This window comes from Herpailurus yagouaroundi, unplaced genomic scaffold, assembly GCF_014898765.1.
Source record: "Herpailurus yagouaroundi ecotype Mexico unplaced genomic scaffold, PumYag 197, whole genome shotgun sequence".
Taxonomy (NCBI): Eukaryota; Metazoa; Chordata; class Mammalia; order Carnivora; family Felidae; genus Herpailurus; species Herpailurus yagouaroundi.
The window spans coordinates 7364012-7387780 of NW_024412428.1; the positions used below are offsets into that span (position 1 = coordinate 7364012).

Consider the following 23769-nt stretch of genomic DNA (forward strand, 5'->3'; position numbering starts at 1 on the left):
CCCCCCCCCCCCCCCCCCCCCCCCCCCCCCCCCCCCCCCGCGGTATTTATAACCATCGAGTCGCAAACGATTTCCCAGGTAAGAGTGTACTCTGTGTCATCTCATCAATTGCCCTGGAGGTGAAACAAATTCGCCTTGGACTAGAGATCGATGTCAAGACGTTAGACCCAAAGGGCTGATTATGTATCCAACACACGGCGCTGGAGATCCCTCCGTGTGACACGTCAGTCTAACTGCAAGAAGGAACCATCTGTGAGACTCTCCCACCTGGTCTAAGTAACCGGGTGGGTTCTTTCCGCACGTCATGGGAAAACACCACCCTCCAGAGATGCGCAGGACTCTACAGACCCACAAGCTTTGGGTTGAGGTTTCCTGTAGGGGTGACGGATGTGCCCTGTTCCCTTCACATTCATAAATATCTGGCTCCTCCGTGACCAAGGACAGATGAAGCCAGTCTGGGGCCACAGACAAAGGCAAAGCCAACACCGAGGTCAAAGCCACAATCTTCACTGCTGGTCCTCACAGGCAAGCTAACCGGCCACAGGCTATAACACACAGTATGCAAGGTTATACTCTACTATAATAAGGGTATTTCCTACATGCTAAGCACCACGCTGAGTGATTCGTATTACTCTATCTCCTTAATTCATACAACATCTTAAAAAGTAGGTACCACCATCCCCCCTTTAACGGATAGGGAAATTGAAGATTAGAGAGGTTAAGTACATTATTACCCAAGGTCAAACAGCTAGTAAATGGCGGAGGCAGATTACAAGTCAGTAATCTGATTAGTAAATGGATTACAAATTAGTTCTGACTCATTCCAGAATCTGCACTTAGCCCTTACTCCGTATGCAACACAACATCCATCAACTGTCCTCACATACCAAGAAATTGTTACACTTCAGTGCTTCTTTGTGTACAGGAAGAAAAGGCTTCTCAAATATTCACTACACAAACTGCATCACTGCGCTGGGGATGTTAACGGGTTGTTTTGCTTCGTTTTGTTTTGGCTCTTTTTTAGCCCTTTGTGCAGTAAGGGTCAGCTTCTTTCCAAAATTTGGCAAACACCCTCATCACACAACCAAAACATGTTACGCACCCAAAGCGTGCACGTTCCACGATTACAGCTTCTATTAGAACTCCTTTTGTCATCCGAGTCTCTGAACTCGGTTCCGATTCGCCTTTACAAATCCTTTAAGTCACCTTGACAGGAAATGCCATACAGACTGTATCCCAAGGTGTCCCTTTGCGTTCACCTGTGCATTTCTTAGTGCTGGCTTTGAGCAGTTCCCATTTTCAGACCGTCTTCATTCCTCCTGCCTCTCTTTCCCCTTCCCCCGACCTCAAAGGCAGAGCCCACACTTCCTTTAGAGGATGGACTGTCACATCTCCTGGAATGAGAAGGGAGAGTCCAGCTGGGTGGGCTTTAGCCGCTGATGGTCAGTATCTGTGTATTCTTTGTTGTGGCGCTCTCCTAACGGCCCGACGCTTCCCTGAGCCTTTCTAGTAACTGACCATGTGTTTGGTGCCTGTAATGGTAGCCAAGCCTCCTATGGTTATCTAATACAACTTCTCATTTCTTAAATGATTTCTACCAAATTTAGGAACCACCCCAATTCCGGAAGGTCTACTCCACAGCCTGATTCTCAAGATGAAGACACACGGGTGTGGTTTGTTTTGGATTGCCTTTCACCCCATGGTAAATAACTGATTAGCTGACCTTTCCTTCAACATTTCGCTTCTGCTAAATCCTGACTCTCGGTTGGTGAAGGGAAACTGGCAGTTACTGGGCTGATACTACTGTGCCTCAGCTAGGGCGCTACAGACATTTAAGTCCAACTAATTCTCACAGCCCCCCTTCGGCGAAACAGGCATTATCATGCCGGTTTCAAAAATTGCTTTACTACGAAGGAAACCGGGACTCAGAAGTAGCAGACCTGGGATCAGACCCCAGATGGTCTCAAATCTTTCTATCACACCAGAATTCAATCCATCACACATGACACGTTCTGTTCCCAAGAAACCTCCCCAAACCCTTCTCATCACGCTTCACAGGGTGACTCTGGCTCAGAGTCACGGGTGAGAGGAAAACTCTGGGGGTCCTCGGAATCTAACTGGTGCAAAGTCAGACACCAAGAGAAAGTGAAAAATTGGCTTTCAAAAAGCACCTAAGTCCTTTGGTGGAGGGTGAAAGGGGCCGAGGGATGTTTTATAATGACATTTTTGACATAAATTCCGCTTTGTTTTGATCATAAAAATGTTCTGATACTAAAATTATAGGAACTCTTGGGCTCCTACTATCTGAATTTTATCACTTAAAAAAAAACGCGCAACAAAAGAACAAATCCAACTTTTATCACCATCTCTGTCTTCCCCTGTGACCTACTTGTGTGGGCACGATTGCTGGACATGTTCTAGGATGCCCTAGGATGAAGGACATGTTCTAGGATGTTCCGGGATGAAGCTGGCCTGTTCGACTATGAACTCCAATACACTCGTGGCGGGCAGCTGACTTTAAAGAGGGCCTCTGGGGTGGGGCTGTGCAGCGATGGGCTGCCTATTCGAGCCTGAGTCATGCCTAGGAACGAATGTATGCCTCAGTTTATAATTAAAGCACAATTAGTTGGAAAAGAGGCTCTAGAAAGCTCTATGAAGTCTCAGGACGGAGAATAACCTCCCTCTTTTTTTCCTTCTTTGGACGATGAAATCGGAGGACTCCTGGTGGGGTGGACCCTGCTTCTCTGTTTAAGGGGGTCTGACTGCACGTGCTAACTCTGATTAGAATCTGTACAGAATGCCGATCGTTTCAAGTTAGGAAACAAAAGGGGAGAGCAGTAACGAAGAGCAAATCGAGGCTGTAAAGTGTCTTTAAAGAAGAAAAGAAAAACTAGAAAGGAAAAAAAAAGACCACCTGGCGGCCTGCCAGAGGGCACGGCCAGGACTGGTTGCCCATTATGGCGCACCCTCCTGTAGAAGAGCCTGATGTCAACTTTCCTCCGCTACTGTGCGTGTTGTGTCAAAACATTAGTGACCGTGTGCCTGAGCCATCAGATGAACAGAATCTGCAAACACCCTCTGCTCCCCTCCTCTCACGTTCTCTCCAAACACATAAAACAATATAGGGGAGGGGCCGCTGGCAGAAAAAAGGTGTGGAGTTGGAAGGAGTGTTTAGACAGAATGGTTCCTGCTCCTCGTGCTCCAGGAAAAGGGCCTGGGCCTCGGGGGTGGTCACAGGGTCACGCCGAGGGGATTCTGGACGAGTGACGACTCTTGCGCACGGAGAGACCTTGTGACGCCTCGGAGCCCATACTGAAAACTACTTCTGGTCTGCACGGAGAGGGGGGAGTGGAGGCGGCTTTTCAGGGATTGAAGGCTCTGGCCCAGCTCCTTGGACAATGGTGGAGGTGATCCAGAGCCCTGACCACCTCTGTTTCGATAAGAGCTTTTCTGTGAGCGTCTTGGCCTGGGCCACTTCCTGCTCTCCAGGGTCTCCTGGTCCATTCACACTCAGGACAGGGCCCGTCTTTCCAGGCTCTGCCTTCCTTCCTTTCTTCTCTCTCCCTGCTTGCTTCCATCAAGAACTCCAAGCTCTCCCTGATTCTGTCCCTCTTTTACAGAATCTGAGCCAGGGCCAAGGTATCCTTGCAACCCTATCACCCGGGTGACAAAGGGTAAATACTCATGTGGCCACACCCGGATGTGGGTCTTAACAGGAACGCCTACTTTGTTCATTCCTTTTTCTCCTGAGTGGAAGGCTGGTCAGCTGAGGAAGGGTGATCTGATAAATAAGAAATCTTTAGCGAGATCTCCAGAGTGGCCACCAATAACGCCTTTTAACTTGAGGAGTCTTAAAGTGTTACCTCTAAATATTTCAAACTGTTGCTGCCTTTTGATTTCATGGAGAAGAAGAGAGCAGATTACTGGTCACATAGCTGTCAACGTGCAAATGTCCAGAGAGCCTTCACGGGGAGAAGCGGAGAAGCACGACATTAGGAACGTAGAATGTGCAGCTAGTCTGATCCGAGTTCCAATCACGCTTTTACAACTTCCTAGTTCGGTTACCCTGGACGGCAAAAGCCCAACCTAGAGAACCACAGTCCCAGAAAACTGCTCATAGGACTCCCATTCTTTTCGGTCCTTTGAACATTTCTGGAATAGAGGGATCGTATCACCTGTCATAAATGTTGCCTTGGTGTTAACGCCACTGATCAGCGCTAAGGGCTCTGATGATTTCCGGTCCCGTGACACTCACTACAGGAGAAACGTTGTGGAGTCTGTGTATTCCACGTCCCGAGGATTAGGACAGGAGAAATCGCTTTTCTCAGATTTCAGTCCCCTGGAAGGCTGTACCTCTCTTGGTTTGTTTTCATCCGATGGGCCCCCCTTCACCTTGCGAACGTCGATTTCATTTCTCTTTCTCTCTCTCCACAACTAGAAAGTAAAAGCACATGGGCCCTATCTCTGCACTAGCCTGACGGCATTTTCTCCTTTCATTCGGATTATTTGTTGTACTCTTTGTGAACCGCCTCAAATCCCTTGGGAAACGGATGTGCTCTTGGCCTCCCCGACTCAAAAGCAGCCACCCCATGTTCCTACGTCTTACTAGTTTTCTTACAGGGGTTAAAAGGCGAACAGCAGGGAGATAATTCACAGATCCTTTGCATCGGTGAACACCAGGGTGGCACTCAACGAGTCAATCGATGCAATTGCTTAGCACCGTAGATGGATTGATAACGTTACTTGTCATTTTATTATCTCCCTAGGTTAAGAACTACTTAAGAGCAGGGGCTATGTCCTGTTCGTGATGATGACCTCAGGGCCTAACCCAGCCACCCGGTGAACACGAGAGGGGAACACCCGTCTCTTGCTCAGTTGGCTGTCTGATGAGAAGAGTGACCCCTGACGATGGCCTGACTAGATGTGGACTCAACCCTGTGTCAGGCGTCAACCCTGCCATCCATCACTTACCTCAAACGCGCTGAAAAACGGGGCACTGCTGACCCTCAAATGACCTCACATGTATCCCCTCAACTAAGCACCGTGTCACCACCATCAGTGTCTGTCCATTCACGGCGAGGAGTGTTAATGGAGACAGAGGGTCTGCCTGGGACCCGGACGAACTCCTCACCGCATTATCCGTACGTGACAAACGGACACTCATGGACAATCTCAACTAAGACAGTGACGCTGACATGTGGAGAAGCATCTTCTGGTCTAACAGAAAATAGAAGACCAACCAGCAATGGTCGTCGCCTTTCCTCAAGGGTGGACAAAAATATTGGCTCATAAGTATGAGTCCCATTCGATTAAAACAAAAAGATACATATTCATACATACTCCATTTAAGAAGTAGAATTGTGTCCTCTGAAAAAAGTAGAAGACCTAGTTCCTTCTGTTATTAAGGAACATACACATCTATTGAAGAGGCAAGTCAAATGCATGCTCACGTATCAGAATATTTACAAAAAAAAATACCCGAATATAATTGAGTGCAGGCGAGTGAAATGCCAAGAGCCCATGTGGTGCCATCGCTGGACAAGACTTGGGGTCAATGAACGTTTGAATTGCTGAGGCAGAACTCACAAATGCGAGGAGATTCAGGATATCATAGCTCCTTTAATTTCCTAAAACAATCTGAAAATTCCGCCATTTCTGGTCCCATCTTAATTTCTTTGGAGTGAATCACCTTCGTCAGAAGACCTGTCTAAAGACGCAAGCATGTTTCCTGGGAGGACATTACCCTAACGGCATGGGACCATTTTGTCAGAAGACTGTCAGCTTTCACAGCGTACTAATATATGCACGATGCCACCTCGAAAGGAAACTGCTTTGCACCGGGCAGCCCCAGAGCAATCCGAAACTACTGGACGACTGCCAGCAAATAAACTTACGTGCAACGCACCAGCCACGGAGTTAAATACTTGATATGCATTAGCTCCTTTAATCCCCCCAAACAATCTTATGATGTCAGTGCTATTATCTCTACTGTGCAGATCAGGAAACTTGGACCCACAGAGGTAGTTTATTTTACCCAGAAGCTGGTAGACAGTAGCAGGTGGCACAGCCAGGGTTCGGGCTCCAGAGGCCATGACCTTTAACCCTAGACTATATTTTTCTGCATCCTAACGCTTCTTAAAATTGGTTCTTGATATCATGAACATCGGTCCCTCTAAACATATTTGCTTTCTGGATCATGAGCTTTTGGCCCCAAATTACTCAATTTAAGGTCTAAATAATTGTTGTAGAACCAATCCTAGTAGTGAAAATGAAGTGACTGGTTGACGATGTGCCAGAAGGCGCTCAACGATAGACTCTGACATGTCAACCAGGGCTGGTTTCCTAACAAGGTACTTAAACTTTCTGTAACTGGTAATAATTACAGTAGCTGCCTCATAGAAGCTCTGTAATAATTAAATGAGACAACACACATAGAGCACAAATTGAGCACTTAACATCCTCTAGATAAGTGCTCAATAATTTTCAGCTATAGAAGAAATACACATAGAAGTCCTAGGCCAGAGGGTCTTCTACTGGACATACTCTTCTATTTGGCTCTACGTGGTCTCTAAATGCCCACTTTTATTTTCCTCACCTTACTTTTTCACCCTCACAAGACAGAATTTCTCAACAAGGTAGCAATTAGTGATCGTCTTACATCATTTTCAATGATGAAGGCAAGGCATACGGAACATTAAAAGCCTAAGGAAAGGCAATAATGCCTTTCCTTAAATTTCCTTAAATGATGCCTCCAGCTCATTTTTTAAAAAGCTCGAGTGAAAACCCACGTTCTTGGAGTTTAAGGCTTTGGTCTTCAGACATGCAGGACAGCATGTACATGACACATGCTAATGACGTGCCACAGGAGGAAGACGACCAAAAAAGGAGCCTATGAAAGTCTATCGGTCTGTAAGAGTTACAGGGTGGGTCTGTGGGAAGGAGACAAAACAGCCAGGCATTAGCCAGGAAAGGAAATGATTGGCCGGCTCAATTGTTTAGCCCCTCACTCAAAGAATTCCACCTCAGATCCGGATTCACTTTGCCAATTTTTGGCTTTAATTTTTCTGCACCCACCTCTGATGATCCGGCCAAATTCCTCTCCAAGCATGGCCTTTTCAACTCTTCAACCTACTCCCATCCTCATGCTACTCTGTCACATCTATGTTCCTTCCATTTGACATTCTAGGACCTCCCCGCCATCTTGAGGATTCAGATCTTACTTCCTCTAAACTGCAGTCCTCACCACCGACCTCCACTGAAGCCACGATGGTTCATTTATTCAACCAGATTACAGGCACCTTCCATGGAGACTCGATGCAATGTTATGGTGGAAATAATAAAAGGGAATAATAAACAGGAAATCAGAGACTTGGGTCTAGTCCTGGGTTTGCCATTAACTAGCTGTGAGGTGAGGGATAATTCTTTATCTTTGAGCCAGTTTCTCCTCTATAAAGCTCTTTTTAATCGCTGAAATTCCCCAATTCTAAGTGAATTAAGCATTCAAAGTGACTAGATCAGGGCCTGCTGAGGCTCAGATTTGCAGCCACCATGTTTTTATTTTATTCAGTCATCAACTGCAAACCCTATGCTCTCTCCTTCATGGTCTTTTGTCCCCCCTTATTCTTCAAATCCTTTGCCTTCCTGTGCCTCTTGCAAAAATCCACAGCTTTTGTGAGCCCTCTGAGGGCTGAGTGCTTGCTGAATCCTGATCCGGAAAAATCAATCCTGAACAACAAATAAGGGAACGCAACTTCCTTGCAAAGGATCAAATAAATACCCCCGCATGGGGAGAAAGTCCCAGAGAGGGTCAGTGCCACCAGAGTCAAAGTGTCAAGTGGACCGTTTGACTTGCTACCCTCTTCAGGTTGGTCTGATTTAGACCTGCTCATCCCACTGGGGCTCACGCCCCCTCAAAGGGTCTATTCCCACCTGTAGGTCTGGGGCCCAAACCAGAGCAGGTGGTCTGGTCACCAGTTCCCAAAGTAATTGTGAAATGTGAATCCACTTCTCCCATCTGCTGCTAACCTCTTTCTCCTCTCCCCTCCCATCCTCGGTGCGACTCTGACTCAACGGGTAGACTTTGTGAGATCACTGGTGACAAGAGTAAACCCAGTGGGCTAAGCCAGTGCCTCCCCAAACCTGTCCCCTCAAGGATTTCTGCCCCTTCCTCTGGGAACCCATAGGGGTGCACTCAGAGGAGTCCCGTGGGATACCAATGGAAAGTAACCTTCTGAAATGCCAAACTACTTAGCCTCTCTTATTACCTGAAAACACCTGAGAAAGAATTTTTTTTAAGTTTGTTTTGAGAGAGACAGAGTGCAAGGGTGGGGGTGGGGGAGAGAGAGAGAGAGAGAGAGAGAGAGAGAGAGAGAGAGAATATTTTAGGCAGGCACTATCAGCACAGAGCCCAACTCGGGGCTTGATCTTACAAACCATGAGATCATGACTTGAGCCAAAATCAACAGTGGGAGGCTTAATCGACTCAGCCACCCAGGCACCCCAAGAAAGAACTTTCTGAGCTTCAGTTTCCTAATGGGGAAATTATGTCCATTATGTAGAACTGTACAGATTAGGGATAATGTGTGTAAAGGGATGAGGGCAACTTTGGCACCAGGGAGGGCTCATTGATTCCATCTATTATAGCTGTTACCATTAAGTAGACAGTGGCATTCAAGGTGACAAGACATCCCCAAGGCTTCTAGAGAAAGTATGAAGAAACAAGTTCCAGTGACTTGAAGTGCATTATAAGACACCACCTGGCCATAGTCTAAATCCATCACATCCTTTCTACACAATACATCAGGCTCTACTTTTTCACCTAAAAGGGCAGTGAAGTTACATTAAAAGCACAGACTAGAGTCCATGTTTCAAGAAACAGTTGACTGATTTTATTCTTTGTGCTACACAGTGTGGGGGGAGAAACAGTCTACTAAGTCAGTGGAGATCTAATCAAAATGTAGATTTCTAAGAGCAGGTGCATGTTTTATAAGTAATTTGTCCTATTTATCCATGACCTAAGGCTCCTGTGCCCGGACAGGAATTCGTAGATTCGGTCATGAAAACGCCCACTCAATTCTTAAAAATCTGTGAGCACGGCCCGAAATAATTTGAGAGACTCTGCCGATCTTTGCAAGGAACCTTCCCAAACTGCGTGTCGTTGCCTTCTGGTAGTCCTAATCCCGGGACGCTACACTGAATTTTGCTCAAAAGATCCCTATAGAAATCATTCTGCGTAGACTTCCTATGACTCAGCCTTTTGGTTTAATTTAAACACATAATGAAATGCTTGATAGCAATTACAGGAGACAGTTAATTCATTAGAAACAATTATTCATCAGACTCGCTGTATTACCACGAGGAGTGGGAAAAAGAGGAACATCTCACAAAGCACAGGAAAGTGGCAGAGAGGCATTTGGCAAACAAACTCGTGCTCTGTTCTCAGGAATTTGCATGAAATATTAACAAGGGCTGTTGTACAAACATTCACATTGGACAACACGCACTTCCTCGTCCAGCAATTATATAATAGAAAGCAAGAAGTTTCTCATTAGTAAGTGAACGTTCACTTTTCGCTTGTGATGAAAGCCTCCTGTATAAGACGGCCAGATTTATTTGAACTTGCGTGTTCAAGCTCAAAGTGCTGCTACGATGGTCTTTGGCGCATTAGTCTTTAAAAGCCCCCGTTTCGATTCGAGGTCTTGTATATGGCAAATTAAAATTCTCGATAGCATGGCTGGCTTGAGTCCACAGATCCATACCACACGCTGCACAGAAAACATGTCAAGAGACACATGGATGCAAATCGCATGTATACCCTAGAGGAACGTGGTAAATATTAAAACATACAGTGTGTGGTATTTCCAAAAGAAGGGGTCTTCTTAAATTATGCTTCCCTCTCACACCTGATCTATGTTTGGCCCCCAGGAAAGATGTTGACCTTTTCAATGTTTAAATTGTTAACACTTCCAGTTTGTAGCTAGAAGACAGAATATGGGACATGAAACTCTTTCAATAGTAATAATAATAAATAATAATAATAGACATTCAAGCTGGCGGTCAATTAAATCCTTGAGTGCGTTTCTAATTAACTACCATTAACAACTGTTTTGTTTTGGTCCTGTTCGTTGTGTGCATCAGTGGGGTATGGAGAATTATGCTTCTCTCAAACGATCTACCCCTCACACATCCCTAATGATTCAGGCCTTCCTCTTTTTGCCAATTTGCTGATGGAAACAATAGAGAGATGCAATTAAGCAAGCCCTTCTCGGAGTTCCTAGATGCCTCCGCCTTCCCTCATTTTGTAGGCTGCCTCCCATCTCCACCCCTACCAAGAAGACCTGCGAACCACACTCAGCCCCAGAGTGGTCTGCTTTCCCTAGACCGCCCCCTCCCCCACCCAGTCCTCTACTGCTGGGCAGGTGGAGAGTGTTCAGAAATGGGACATCAAACTGTGTGACCGAAATTATTACTTCCCATGAAACTTCTAAAGCATGTAATTATGGGGAGACTCCAGCAGACGGGACTGGCTTTAGGGTTTTGGAAGCAGTTCCTCGAAATTCCACCTCTGTCTACGGGGTGTTTCTTCCAAAATCCACCATTTTCGCTCAGGCAGAGCACTCTGCCCCCTTCACCTTCCATGAGCTGAGAATCCAATTACACGTCTCACATTCCGAGGGGCTCGCTGGCCGAAGACCAAACAAAACAAGCACAGTTTGAGGGCTAACTGGGCAAAGAACGATAATGCCTTTGCTTGGGTGGGCTGGACAAAGACTAGAGAAGGTAGTCCAGGTTGGCAGTGAGGAAAATGTGGGTTGACACCAGTAGTGGGGAAGCTGTGGGGTTTTCTTTTTTAATGGGTAATTACCGGCATTATAATTACTGAGGCAGTTCTCTGTAGCACAGAACACATGCTTACCCGTCAGACTTTTCCTAACAACCATTGTATTTTCACGAGCTGATTTTTTCAGTGAGTTTGGCATTGATCCTCAGAGTTAATCCTCAGATCAAATTGCTTTGTGATTTGTAAGAAGCAGAAGGGAAACATCAGTGTGCAACAACTAGGAAATCATTTCAAGCTTTTTTGAATGGAGAAAAACGTCATTTTTAAGTGATTTTCTCATTTCACTCATGAATAGCTGTGTATTATAGGAAAGGGGAAGCGGGGCAGTTACCATCTACAGAAGGGGAAATTGAAGCACAGATTAAATAGCCGGCCAAGGTCACACAGAAGTCAGGGCCTGTGCCAAGAACAGAACCCACTTCCTCGCTTCCCAGGTCTCTGTCCCTGAGACGAGGGAATACGTATAGATAAAATAAGTAATTCCCAAATATGCTGGATCTTACAGAATTAAAACATAAATGCTAGCGGCCAACGGTGGGGATCTTTGTTTTGTACACGGTTGGCGTGAAAAGTAGGTGACTGCCAATGCATTTGGGTCGAATACTGATGATGAGCAAAATGCATTTGCAAGAGGCAAGCGATGTTTGGGGCGCCTGGGCGGCTCAGCCAGTCGAGCGACCGACTCTCGGTTTCGGCTCAGGTCATGATCTCACAGTTCGTGAGTCTGAGCCCTGCATCAGGCTCTGCGCTGCCGCTGCCACCGTGGCGCCTGCTTGAAACTTCTCTTTCTCTCTCCCTCCCTTTCTGTCCCTCCCCATCTCGTGAGCACGTGCATGTGCACGACCCCTCTCTTAAATAAACATTAAGAGACGTGTACCTTTTTAAAAAGATGCAAGCAACGTTTAATGCACGGGAAGGAGCCCAAGTTTCTCTCTGTGTCATCACGGACAGCCAGTAAAAGAAAATGAGGTTTTTCACAAAGAACTCAAAACACTTAACAATTCGTTCCACTAAAGGACACCAGGGTAGTCGGTGCTGCGACTCTATTATAATCAGTGTTACTGGTGACCTTGATAGTTAGATGGAGACAGAGAACTAAAGCAGCCTGTGACGGAAAGAACGCGTGCTCTGAAAACAAAGCCGCGGTCATCAATGGTCACAGGCCTTCACCTTCCCTGGAGAAAAGACCCAAACACACTCATCATGTGACAAGTGGGCCTTAGTTTTAAAAAGAAGAAAAGGCCACCCCAGAAACAACTGGGTAGACCCTGGACGCTGACAGGAAGGCGAGCTGCGTTAATGGGTTAACGGCGAGTGTCAGGAAGGATGACCCGGCAGCGGCTAACCGCCACTCACCAGCCTCCTGTTTGTGGGGGGGCAGAGGGGCCAGCCAGGCCTAGAATTCTCCAGTCGGTTACTGGCAGGTCCCCTTGGTGCTCAAGCACGTGCGAATAAAAGCCGTCTTGCGACATGTCAGACTCTTCCTGCGAAAATGTAACCGGTTGATCTGCAGTACCAACATCACACCAAGGCTGTCCTGTCTGTTCCTTGTTTCCTCCTGGGCCCCCTAAATCCATCTCTTCCGCTTCCCAAAGAGGGTTCCCTTCCCTCCAGCCCAAGACTGTTACTCGTCCCTTGACAGACCAACCTCCACACAGCAGGCAACCTTGTCCAAACTAGTCCCAGGGCGGCATCTGGCCAAGGACCACGCAAGCCAGACCAGCCCATCGCATGGGTGGGTCAGGAGTCCTACTTAGTTCTTCAAAATCCAGGGGGGGAGGTGAAGTTCTAGAATCTATCACGGGCTCGCCGAGGAGGAGTCAGCTCTCCCACATCCACTCTGCCCCACCCTGGCCTTCGCCAACCCACAGGTCAGGATCACTTCCCTCCATGACCGAAACGAGTGAGCGAGACAGGCCACGGGCTGGGACGGTTACTTCACTCCCCCCACGGCACAGTTTTGTGTGCTTTTACTGTGACCGAACTCGTCTGCGTGTCCTTCATTTTTCTTCTGAGAAAAATCACGTTCCGTTTTCCTCAATTCTACAGCCCAGATCTACTACTTTTCCATTGCTCAAGCACAGGAAAAGTCACATTTTACTTTCCAAGACTTGGGTTCCCTTCTCGGAAGCGTTGGGTTAGAAATGGTCACTGTTGGGAAACTAGCTCTATAAGTAGGCAGAAAATTCTTCTCAAGTTCCTTAAAAGTTTGGAGGCTTGTTTAGAGAATTTTACCCCACTGCTAGCGGTAATCACAACCTTGCCTTCCTAGGACACTCTGTGCCTTTTCCCAAACACGTTATCTCACTTGATCCTCATCGTGTCTCTGTGAAGCGTGTGTAATTTATCTGTATTTTATATGAACAGAGGCTATAAACTACACACATGTGAAAGGTGCCGTAAGCTTAACACCCCGGTGCATACTCCCTAGGTGATGCCCATACGAACAAGGGACAAGTTTAGGAATATCCGCTTAGAAGTCTCTGCCAGTTGCTGAGGATAAGAAGGAATCCAAAATTCCACTTCATCTGGTATTCATCAGTTATTTTAATGCTATTAAAAATTCAAAAGAGGAGCGCCCTGGAGCGGCTCAGTGGGTTAAGCGTCCGACTTCCGGTCATGATCTCACGGTTCATGGGTTCGAGCCCCACGTCGGGCTCTGTGCCAACAGCTGGGAGCCTGGAGCCCGCTTCGGATTCTGTGTCTCCCTCTCTCTCTGCCCCTCCCCCGTTCATGCTCTGTCTCTCTCTGTCTCAAAAATAAATAAACGTTAAAAAAAATTAAAAACGTATTTCAAACTTCTAGTAATTAAAGAAAGATCCATGTATCTGCCAATTTTAGCTTCTGTCTGACAGTGTGAAGTAGAATTATTCTATTTGTGTCCTAGTGCACATAACTCCCATATATCTTTCTGAACTATTTCTAAGTTAAATGTTCTGTTTTAACCAACAAACGCCCAATCTGGGCCCGACACAGGTAAGCTACTCGGTCTGTTGACTGAAGAAAAAAAAAAAAAAGAGAACTTCTGATGGATATGCACATTTTGTAGCAGATAATTTCAAGCAACAACATATTTTTTTATAAATGAAGCATCACTGAAAAAGTTAAAGCTTTCGTTTCTGATCTGTCTGTGATTGGTTTAAAAAAAGTCTCAAACGGAGAATAAGTCAAATGGTCAACAAACATCTACTGAAGAGTTGAGGCACTCTCTGAGACTTGAGAGTAGTCCAGGAGGAGACAGAGCTCAGTAAACTTACTCTGTAAGTAACACGGGAGAAGGAGTTCAGGTACCACCGAAGAAATCGGAAAAAGCAAGAGAGTTAACGTCTCCATAGTTTTACTTTGGTTGATCTCATTCCCCAAACCCTATTTTAAATCTTTTAAGTTTATGGGGCGCCTGGGTGGCGCAGTCGGTTAAGCGTCCGACTTCAACCAGGTCACGATCTCACGGTCCGTGAGTTTGAGCCCCGCGTCGGGCTCTGGGCTGATGGCTCGGAGCCTGGAGCCTGTTTCCGATTCTGTGTCTCCCTCTCTCTCTGCCCCTCGCCCGTTCATGCTCTGTCTCTCTCTGTCCCAAAAATAAATAAACGTTGAAAAAAAAATTAAAAAAAAAAATAAATCTTTTAAGTTTATTTGAGAGAGAGAGAGAGAGAGAGAGAGAGAGAGAGAGAGAACACAAGCTGAGCAGAGAGAGGGAGAGAGAAAGAGAATCCCAAGCAAACTCCACAGTGCCAGTGCGGAGCCCAACGTGGGGCTCAAACTCATGAACTGTGAGATCATGACCTGAGCCGAAATCGAAAGTCTGACGCTTCACCGACTGAGTCATTCAGGCACCCTCCCCAAACCACATTTTAACAGCATTATTCAAACCCAACTTCATACTATTATATTCCCACACAATTATTTTCTCAGAGTTCCTAGGTCTATCCTAAGTAGAACTGAAATTTTAGATTCATTATTATCCAAACAAAAATTAAAAACATCTATAAAAAACTATGTTTTCTACAAACATTGAACTTTATACTTTTCTCTGCATAGCTTAGTTATTTTTCACGTATTTGCACGTCAGGTTAGCACAAATACGGGAATAGATCCACAAATGGGTATGCCTACCCCTAAATGAGCAAAATCATACAAAATCTCAGTAGATCTCACTGTGTTTGGGGCTAAATATCCACAGTGGTAAAGAAGATATTCGAGCTTAGTAACTTCTCCATACGTCTGTTCTTAGAAAATTGAAATGATATTCAGATGAGAAATCAGACGTGTGGCAAGAGCTACTTCTTCGGAACCCTAGAGTTCATGAGCTAACTTTTACTGTCAGAATCCAAGGCCTCAGACAAAGGATTGAAACACATGGTGAAGAAACGCTGACATTGCAGGAAGAATCTAGAAAACCAAACAGCCACTTCTGTTTATGCTAGAATTGTGTCTTTCTTATTTTGTTAGCAAGCCGATTTTGCTTTTGTTTTCGTTTTTGTTGAATAGCAATTTCCCCCAACACTCCTCAAGTGGGGTCAAACAAACATTATGGTATGATGATCATTCCTGGGCAGTCTCAATAATACCTTCTTGTTGCACGTATCAATTCTATTCCTGTTCTTCAAATCAGCTCCCACCAACTGTCCTTAGCATCATCCCTCTAGACTAAACAAAAATGGGAAAAGGGCAGGCAGGACTGTCACCAACAGGATGCAAGGAAACACCATACAATGACCAGAAGGGAGGGATGTACCATTCAGCAAATACACGGTGAGCCTCGACTACCACGTGCACCACGCCCTGAAGACACAGAGAAGCTCTCAGCCGGCTCGTGGTTAAGAGAAACGACACACGTACGCACGCCTGGCAAAGTCACGATGGTGTACGAGGTGTGGTTCATACTGAAGAGGGAGAAAGGGGTCTGAATGCGGCAGTTAGGAGTGCTCGCGGCAGAGAAGCGGACACACGAACTGAGCCTTGAGGGATAAGGAAGGACTTCTGGGGGGGGGGGCAGCAAATGGGTGGGAGCGCATTTCAGATGAATGGAAGAGCATGGGTAGCGATCATCAGGGCAGGGAAGGTCTCCCATCATGTCCAACGTTCACAAAACACGAAGAAGCTGAATTCGCCAAAGCCTAGGGATTCTCAGTTGAAAACAAGAGACTGGAGTTCAAACCTGAGTGTCAAAAAAGGCGAAGACAACCTGTCCCTGTGCTCCCCAAACTATAAACTAGAGAGAAAAATGATGACATGGTTAGCACCGAGTAAGGAAGAAGAGTAGATATTGCCCCCTTTTTCCCACGGGAGGGAAAGTCTTTGCGCCAAATACAGCTGCGTATTCCGTTTGCAAACTTCCATCTCTGTCCATTAAAGAATCGCGAGTCCAAGTATAACAATCGCGAGTTTCAGTATAACAGGTGTAACTGAAAGTTATTCAGGAAACAAACTGTCCTTACCTTGCTTTGGAATGATTATGGTGACAGGGACGCCAAAACCACCTGACTGTAGGTTGAGGGACACCATAAATGGTACAAGTCAGGGTCTGTCTGCTGCCCAGGGGGTAGAGGGTCGGGTCTGGAAAGGACGACACGGCCTTTTCATAAATCTGGGGTTTCACTGGAAGGGAGATGAACAGGACAGAAGTCAAGAGCTGTACGGTGACTTTCTCCCGGGCCACAGCCTGAAGGACCACATTCCCACTGGTTTTGATGTCAGGGAAACAAACACATATTTGCTGGCATTACAGCTATTTTTTTTTTTTTTTAAGTAGAATCGCTTTGATAACAGTAGAGAACTGATTCCATGGTATGGACATCAGGACTACAGTTATAACAAAAACATTTATTGCTTATGGAAGATAACAAGCAGACATGAAATCGTTTTGATGGGGGCATATGTGATTTTTAAAATAATTACTTAAAAGGGGCGCCTGGGTGGCTCAGTCAGTTAAGCATCCGACTTCAGCTCAGGTCATGATTTCACAGCTGGTGAGTTTGAGCCCCACATCGGGCTCCGCACTGACCGCACAGAGCCCGCCTCTAAGCCTCTGCCTCCCTCTGTCTGCTCCTCCCCCGCTCTCTCTCTCTCAAAAATGAACAAACATTTAAAAAGAAATAAAATAATTACTTAAAAAGTTGGTTTAACTTGATGTTGTTATATCGACTTTTGATTTACAAGTTTTCCTGACCTTCACCCCTCCCCGAAAGCAGAAGGAAGCGTGAACGGTCAACTTACCATTTACAATTAAGGTGGTGGTAAGGTTTTTAAACACATTTGACTGCTTTATGGCCAGCAAGATTGTGTAACCCCCTGCATCTTCCGCAGCAACGTCTTTGATGATTAATGAGTAGCCAAGAACCAAATAGCGAGCCGATTTCTCGGTCACAGGGAACCCATCTTTTAACCTGCGGTTAAGGGCATGATCAGGAAGTCATTCCACACTGCCTCTCCGATAGCACTTTAACACTGTCATTTACGTTTGTGAGCTCAAGGTGATACATACGTTGGTCTCAACGTTCATTTAAAAAATTTAGACACTAAGTTTCCAGGGAAACCAGGTGGGGTTTTTAAGCTGAGACACACAGAGTGCTGGGGTGGCTCACTTGGAAGGGTGCCTGACTCTTGATCTCAGGGTCATGAGTTCAAGCCCCACGCTGGGTGTGGAGATTACTTAAATGAAGAAAAAACTTAAAAAAAAAAAACAAACCTAAACGGAGACACACTTCACATTTATTGGCAAGGAGGAAGAAGTACCTTGAAGGAAGAAAGAAAAAGTGATAGTTTAAGGTACCCACAGGGGTGCCGCTGGTCACCATGTGACTTAAGTATTAACCCAGAAGCACTGGCTGATCCCCTCCAGATGTTTTTCAGAGTTTTCCACGACGCTTCATCGGCAGCACAAGGGCCATTGTAAGTCAGATCAACTAGATCATTTCTCCAGATAAAAAATAAAAATAGACTTTTCTATTGTGGTCTCATGTGGAGTTCTTATTAGTTGTATAAATGGTCACACCAGTTGTCCCTTTCATAAACTATAGTGAAACCAAGATTATCAAGATCTTTCCCCCGAGGGAGAACAGTTAAGGCACAAAACTCACAAACAAAAGGTACAAAACTTTTTTTTTTTTTTTTTTTTTTTTTACTTTAAATATATCAACGCCTAGACATCCTGCAATTGCAAACAGAACTGAGAGTCGGGAGACTGAATGCCACCCTGTGCTGTGCACCCAACTCATCCATTCAGACATCACGTTTCTTCAAGTTTTCTAGACTTTCTCAAAGATTTAACTCTAAAAAATTCTACGATTTCATTACATTGCACTGTTCTTCAGCTGGGCATTTTAAAATCTCTTAGTTTACTGTGTTCCGCATAAAGGTAGATGCCAATAGTTCATACCCATGCAAGTTCTGCAGGCAAATTCTCATCACTAGAGAGTCTCAGTTCTAAGACGGTCCAAATGGCTATGCTTGACTTTACGACTGCAACTACGATCTTAGTTTACTTTTATTTCCCATTAGCCAGTCGGTGGTTTCGAAGATGGGCTGTGTGTGTGTTTTCAGTCCTGGCTTCAGAGTTACCGAAGAAAGTAGCACTGTTTAACAGGCGGGGATACTCTCAGATCCTTTGGAAAGAGCGAATGTAGCGCCTAGAGTGATTCAGTTCCTCGTAGGGAATAACGGACACTCATGGGAAATGGACTTTTGGACTTTTGGTACATCATAGAACAAACGGAAATCTCTCTTTTACTGCGATGGCACGGAGGGGCATAGCAGAGTTTAACGTTCTCTTTAACTCCCTATTAACTATTTGAGGAAACGGAGAACAAATCACGCAATCACGCACCAGCAAAGTAAGGGCTGGTGGAGGTGATTCTACGGTGGTACCGCTTCTATATTGTCTGGGTTGTTTTCCTAATCGGTTTCGCACCGGACTCTTTGTTTAAAGTGTAACGGTCTGGGCCAAAGATACTGGTATTCAGAAATGATTTCACAGAATGACTGCAGATTATCAACAGATTACATTGTTTTATATCAGGTGTTGTGCGAACATTAAAAAAAAACAAACAAAAAACCTGCTTCAGGAGTTTCTGAATATGCAAACTTCGAGCCAAAAAAAACCCCTTAATTAGTTCAAGTAGGTCCATTCGTCCTCCCCTGCAACTGAATAAGTCTTGTCTCTATTAATGTTTGTTTAATTTTAAAACAAGACTGGAACTTTCATCCCAGCTCTGTATAAAAGAATTATTTTCAGATAATAAAAGAATTATTATCCTCATTACAAGGGCCTGCTTCTTCAGGGTTACTAGAGCATGTTACATATTCAAGATGCTTCCTATCCATTGCCCAACACACTCCATTCAAAGGACGTTGACATCATAGAGAGGCTTAGAGTTGCAGAAATTTAGTCACAGGGAGTGAACGGCTAACCTGAACTGAGAACTCAGAAACACCGAATCCCTTGCTCTGTCCTGTGACACACCGTGTCGCCTCCCCTCCGGCCCGGTCTACCTCCTTCCCTCCCGGCCCAGAAATCCACAGAGTTCTCTGCTTTCTACCGCTGTCTGGGGGAACTTATTATCTTGCTGTTTTTTTCAGGAATTCAAGTCACTGGGCTCCTGCATCTTCCTACTTAACACGGCATATCTTAAACTGATAGGAAAATAATTATGGTCCTACCACAGGACTTCTGGTGAGGGAAATGCCTTCACTTTCATAGACAGCCTGTAAGACCGCTTGCCAGCAACAGTTTCCAACACTTGCTGTTTTCGATGTTTCACAGTGATGAACGCTTTATCTTTGAAAGGAGAGGTGACAAAATAGATTAGAAAAGACTATGTTTATCTTGACCAGAACAAAAACAACCCAACTCACTGCCTCATTCAAGGACGGTTGCGAGCAATGACCCAATGGCACTGAATTCTGACCAAGCCTATCGATGAGCCCCGATATCCATCCAGGAATAAAATAATTTAGAAGCACTCCAACCGGTGAAAACACTTTGCATCAAATAGCTGCAAGCAAAACAGAAAAGCAGAGGCAGGGCAACAGAAAGCAGAACACCTCACATATCCACATCACAGTAAGAGAAGAGTACAGAGACTTCTAAAAACCTGCTTGCCCAACGTGAGTATGATGGAAGAAAGTCTTCGGGCACCTGAAAATAACCGATCTGATTTCAAAAACTGACTGGAGAAAGTCAAAAGAATCCCAAAAGGGGTGCCTGGGTGGCTCAGTCGGTTAAGCGGCCGACTTCGGCTCAGGTCATGACCTCGCGGTTCGTGAGTTCGAGCCCCGCGTCGGGCTCTGTGCTGACAGCTCAGAGCCTGGAGTCTGCTTCGGATTCTGTCTCCCTCTCTTTCTCTGCCTCCCTCCCTCCCTCTCTCCCTCTCTATCTCTCTCAAAAATAAACATTAAAAAAATTAAAGGAAAAAGAATATCAAAGGCCACTGTCAGCATTGTTCCATAGATTCTGCCCCTCACCGTTTTTCAACAGTGGAAATAAGTAAGGTTTTCAGGGACTGTTAAGTATTTTCTTTACAGAATTTGCCTGTTGGAATTAAGCGACAACATTAGGATTTCATGAGACTAAAACCAGGGATTAAAAAAAATCACATCAATTCTAAGTAATTTATCACACCACATTTTCATTTCCCTAAATCCTAGGGGTACCTGAGAGATTTCCCCCAGAGAATAAAGGAAAATCTGTCCATGTTTTTCTGGTTTGTTCATATGGAAGATGAAAAAAAGAATTTAATAGAGATTATAACATGATCTTACTGAATTATTAACCACAGTTTACTGGAAAAGATCCTCTGTCCAATTCAAAAATATTAAATTTAAAGAGCACTTAAAGCGATTTGCTTTTTGGCAGAGGCTAGGAGGGGGAGCAAATTGTATCGCTCATGATAGGGTGCCTCTTGGCCAAAAGAGAATGTACATTTTTATAGCGCCTGCCCCAAACCCACCATGATCAGAAAGTCGAGGATGAATTTGCTTACCATATACGTGCACTGAGGTGTTAACGGATTTGAATGACGGGCCACTCTTCACATGACAAGTATAAAGTCCTTTGTCTCTGTTCTGCACATTGTGTATCATAAGAACACTGTAGAACACATTAGCGTCGGAACTGCGTCGGCCAATTCGTTGCCTTATAGAAGCTCTCTTCTTTGCCTAGAAAGAAAACGTATAACAAATGTAGACACAGTCTTGTTCACGCACAAGGGTACAGCATTTCTCAGGTTATGACGGAGAGCAACATTTTATGCCGAGAAGCAAACCCATCTAATGGCAACATGTTTGGAAACTCTCTCTCTGTCTCCATGTGTTTCGAATACCTGCCCCAGTAACATTTGTTAGCACTTTGTTTTCTCCAGACGGACGTTCACGTGCGTTATCTCAACGGTTTCTCCCAACAACCCGGGGAGACGGGCAGCCTTGCTGCCCTCTGACAGGTGAAGAAACTGAAGTGTCAGAGACCACGATGGGCTGGAAACTCAGGCCTTCTGAGTGTCAATCTAGTGCCTTCCCTCTAAGCACACAGCCCTCTAAACAGTCCCCAGTTCTCTGCGCGTAGATATCACTAACTCAGGCAATCGTTATCTTTAGTGCCTGGCGTAATGACTGCTTCTCGAATAGAACACCACGTGGGTTTCCTTTTGCTCTCTTCCTAGAAATGAAGGAGACAGTCCCGAGTCCTGGCTGCACGTACTAAGCTGTAACCGTCCTGGCCTCGCGATCTCGCTCTTTGGGCGATGCTCTCCAACTTTGGCCAAATCACACCAAATGGATCTGAGGACGTGCAAAGCCACCTACCCACTGGCGGTGGCAGCGGTGGGATGTTGTCCCGTGTTTGCCTCACTGAACACCAAGAGCAGGCCCCGGGGCTCAGCGGGTGTAAATTGGCCACAATGACTCCTTCCTGGTTTTGAGAAGATGAGATCACCTTGCCTTTTCCTTTCATTGTTCCTTCCCCGCCCCTGTGTTTTAGCATTACATTTTATAACACAGAATATGTTTTTTCTCCCTCTCCATCCTTCCCCATGAGGAGGCATGGAAAAGAAAGACTTTGGAAGCTGTGCAGAACTGGTCTTTGGGTGTTAAACTTAGCGCTCGTCTGTGCCATGTTTAAGAAACTTCTACCCACCTGTCCTTGCATTGCCCTGTTGAAACAGACACACGGTTAAGCCACTGTCTTCCTTCTCAGCAGAAACCGGAAGGAAGATGGCAATCACCACCGTCAAAAATCAGACAGTCGGTCCCCTAAATAGAGTTACGGAAAAGCCCTCGGTCTTTGTAGGTATTACTTCTGTCTTCTCGCTTAGAGAACTCTTGCCTTCTCAAAGTTGAATAACATTGGTATTGTTTCTGTCTTTGGAAAACAGCTGATCCTGGGGTTCAGATATCTGCTTTGGTCTAACACTGCAGCCATCAGCCACACCTAGCTATCAAAATTAAAATAAAAGGGGCACCTGGGTGGCTCCATCAGCTGAGCATCTGACTTCTGTGGCTCAGGTCATGATCTCACAGTTTTTGAGTTTGAGTCCCATGTCGGGCTCTGTGCTCAGGGCTCAGAGCCTGGAGCTGCTTCTCTCTCTCTCTCTCTCTCTCTCTCTCTCTCTCTCTCTCTCTCTTTCTCTCAAAAAGTAAGACAAACATAAAAATTTTGAAAAAATAAAATAAAGTTTAAAAATCCAATTCCTTACTCACACCAGCCACATTCTGGGTGCTCATTAGTCATATGGGGCTAGTGGTTACTATATTAGGCAGCAAACATCTTTCAATCACAGAAAGTTCTACTAGACAGCGCCATCTTAGAAGGTAACTGGCCGTCAGTAGATGTATCATCACACTCTTAGAGTAGAGCCACTAGCAGGGCAAGAGTTTCTTCCCTCCTGGCGTTTATTGAGAATATTTGATTTCTACCAAAACCCAGAAACATCACCGAGCTTGGGCTATGCTGCGTCAATCATACTAACACACGGCAAGCGGGTGCCACGGGGACAGTTCCGAGTTTCTTAACCGTTGATCACAGACTCCCCATCTACACATTTTCAGACGATTGTTTGCAAGGATGTTTGCTTTGAATGAGGAAACCCGACTTGGCCTTTGTTCTTCTCGTTTTTCTGAAGGACAGCACTGCCCCTTTGTCACTTCACAGACGGAGTACAGGATGGCTGGGCTGTAATATCTCCCCTTTCCAAACACGCTCCGATCAGGTGCCTGACTGTCGGCCAGTATCTTCAATTAATGCGCTGACAACAACTTTTTGTTGTTGTTCTTACAAAAGACAGTCCCTGCCTGGCATCTAGTGATAAATTTCTCTCTCATCTCTAAACCCCAGAGAAAGTTTCCAGGGATGAGACAATCCCCTCTTCCACCCGGAATCATGCGATAGAAATACCAGCATAGACACTTCAAAACAAAACCTCCAGACATCAAAAGACCGTATCTGTGCACACATACTCCCAAAAGTCAGACCAGGAAAGCATCCCAGCAAACCCACAGCTTCCCTGTTGACTCCAATGGCCACAGGAGTCGGAATATCCTGATTTTTCCCACCTCAAAAACGCACTGGCATTTCACTCGCCAAAAATAAATATCGCCCTACGGGAGAGATAGAAAAAAACGTCACTCACTTCACCGGGATAACTCCAGGTCATTTGAACTCTTGTGTTCAAGGCAGTGGTAGTTGTACAGTTGAGAGTAAGAGTGCGACCTCGTAGCAACTTGACTGGGCTTGGAGTGCTTATTTGGGCATCTATGATTGTATTGGCTGCAAGCACAAGAAATGAGATTTTTTTTTTTTTTAAATCAAAGTTTCAGGGGCGCCCGGGTGGCTCAGTCGGTTAAGCGTCCGACTTCAGCTCAGGTCACGATCTCACGGCCCGTGAGTTCGAGCCTCGTGTCGGGCTCTGTGCTGACAGCTCCAGAGCCTGGAGCCTGTT

At 45.5% G+C, this 23769-nt stretch overlaps 1 protein-coding gene across 1 annotated transcript in view; it reads right to left on the reverse strand.

Annotated features, from left to right (window-relative positions):
• Positions 1–23769, reverse strand: part of FLT1 (fms related receptor tyrosine kinase 1) — a 175750-nt gene that overhangs the window by 95871 nt on the left and 56110 nt on the right. The window contains exons 7-11 of the mRNA XM_040448115.1: positions 23461–23597; positions 20821–20995; positions 19499–19616; positions 17057–17226; positions 16279–16438 (exon numbers count right to left, since the gene is read on the reverse strand). Of these exons, the coding sequence (XP_040304049.1) occupies positions 16279–16438; positions 17057–17226; positions 19499–19616; positions 20821–20995; positions 23461–23597 (760 nt within the window). The remainder of the gene's footprint in view (positions 1–16278; positions 16439–17056; positions 17227–19498; positions 19617–20820; positions 20996–23460; positions 23598–23769) is intronic.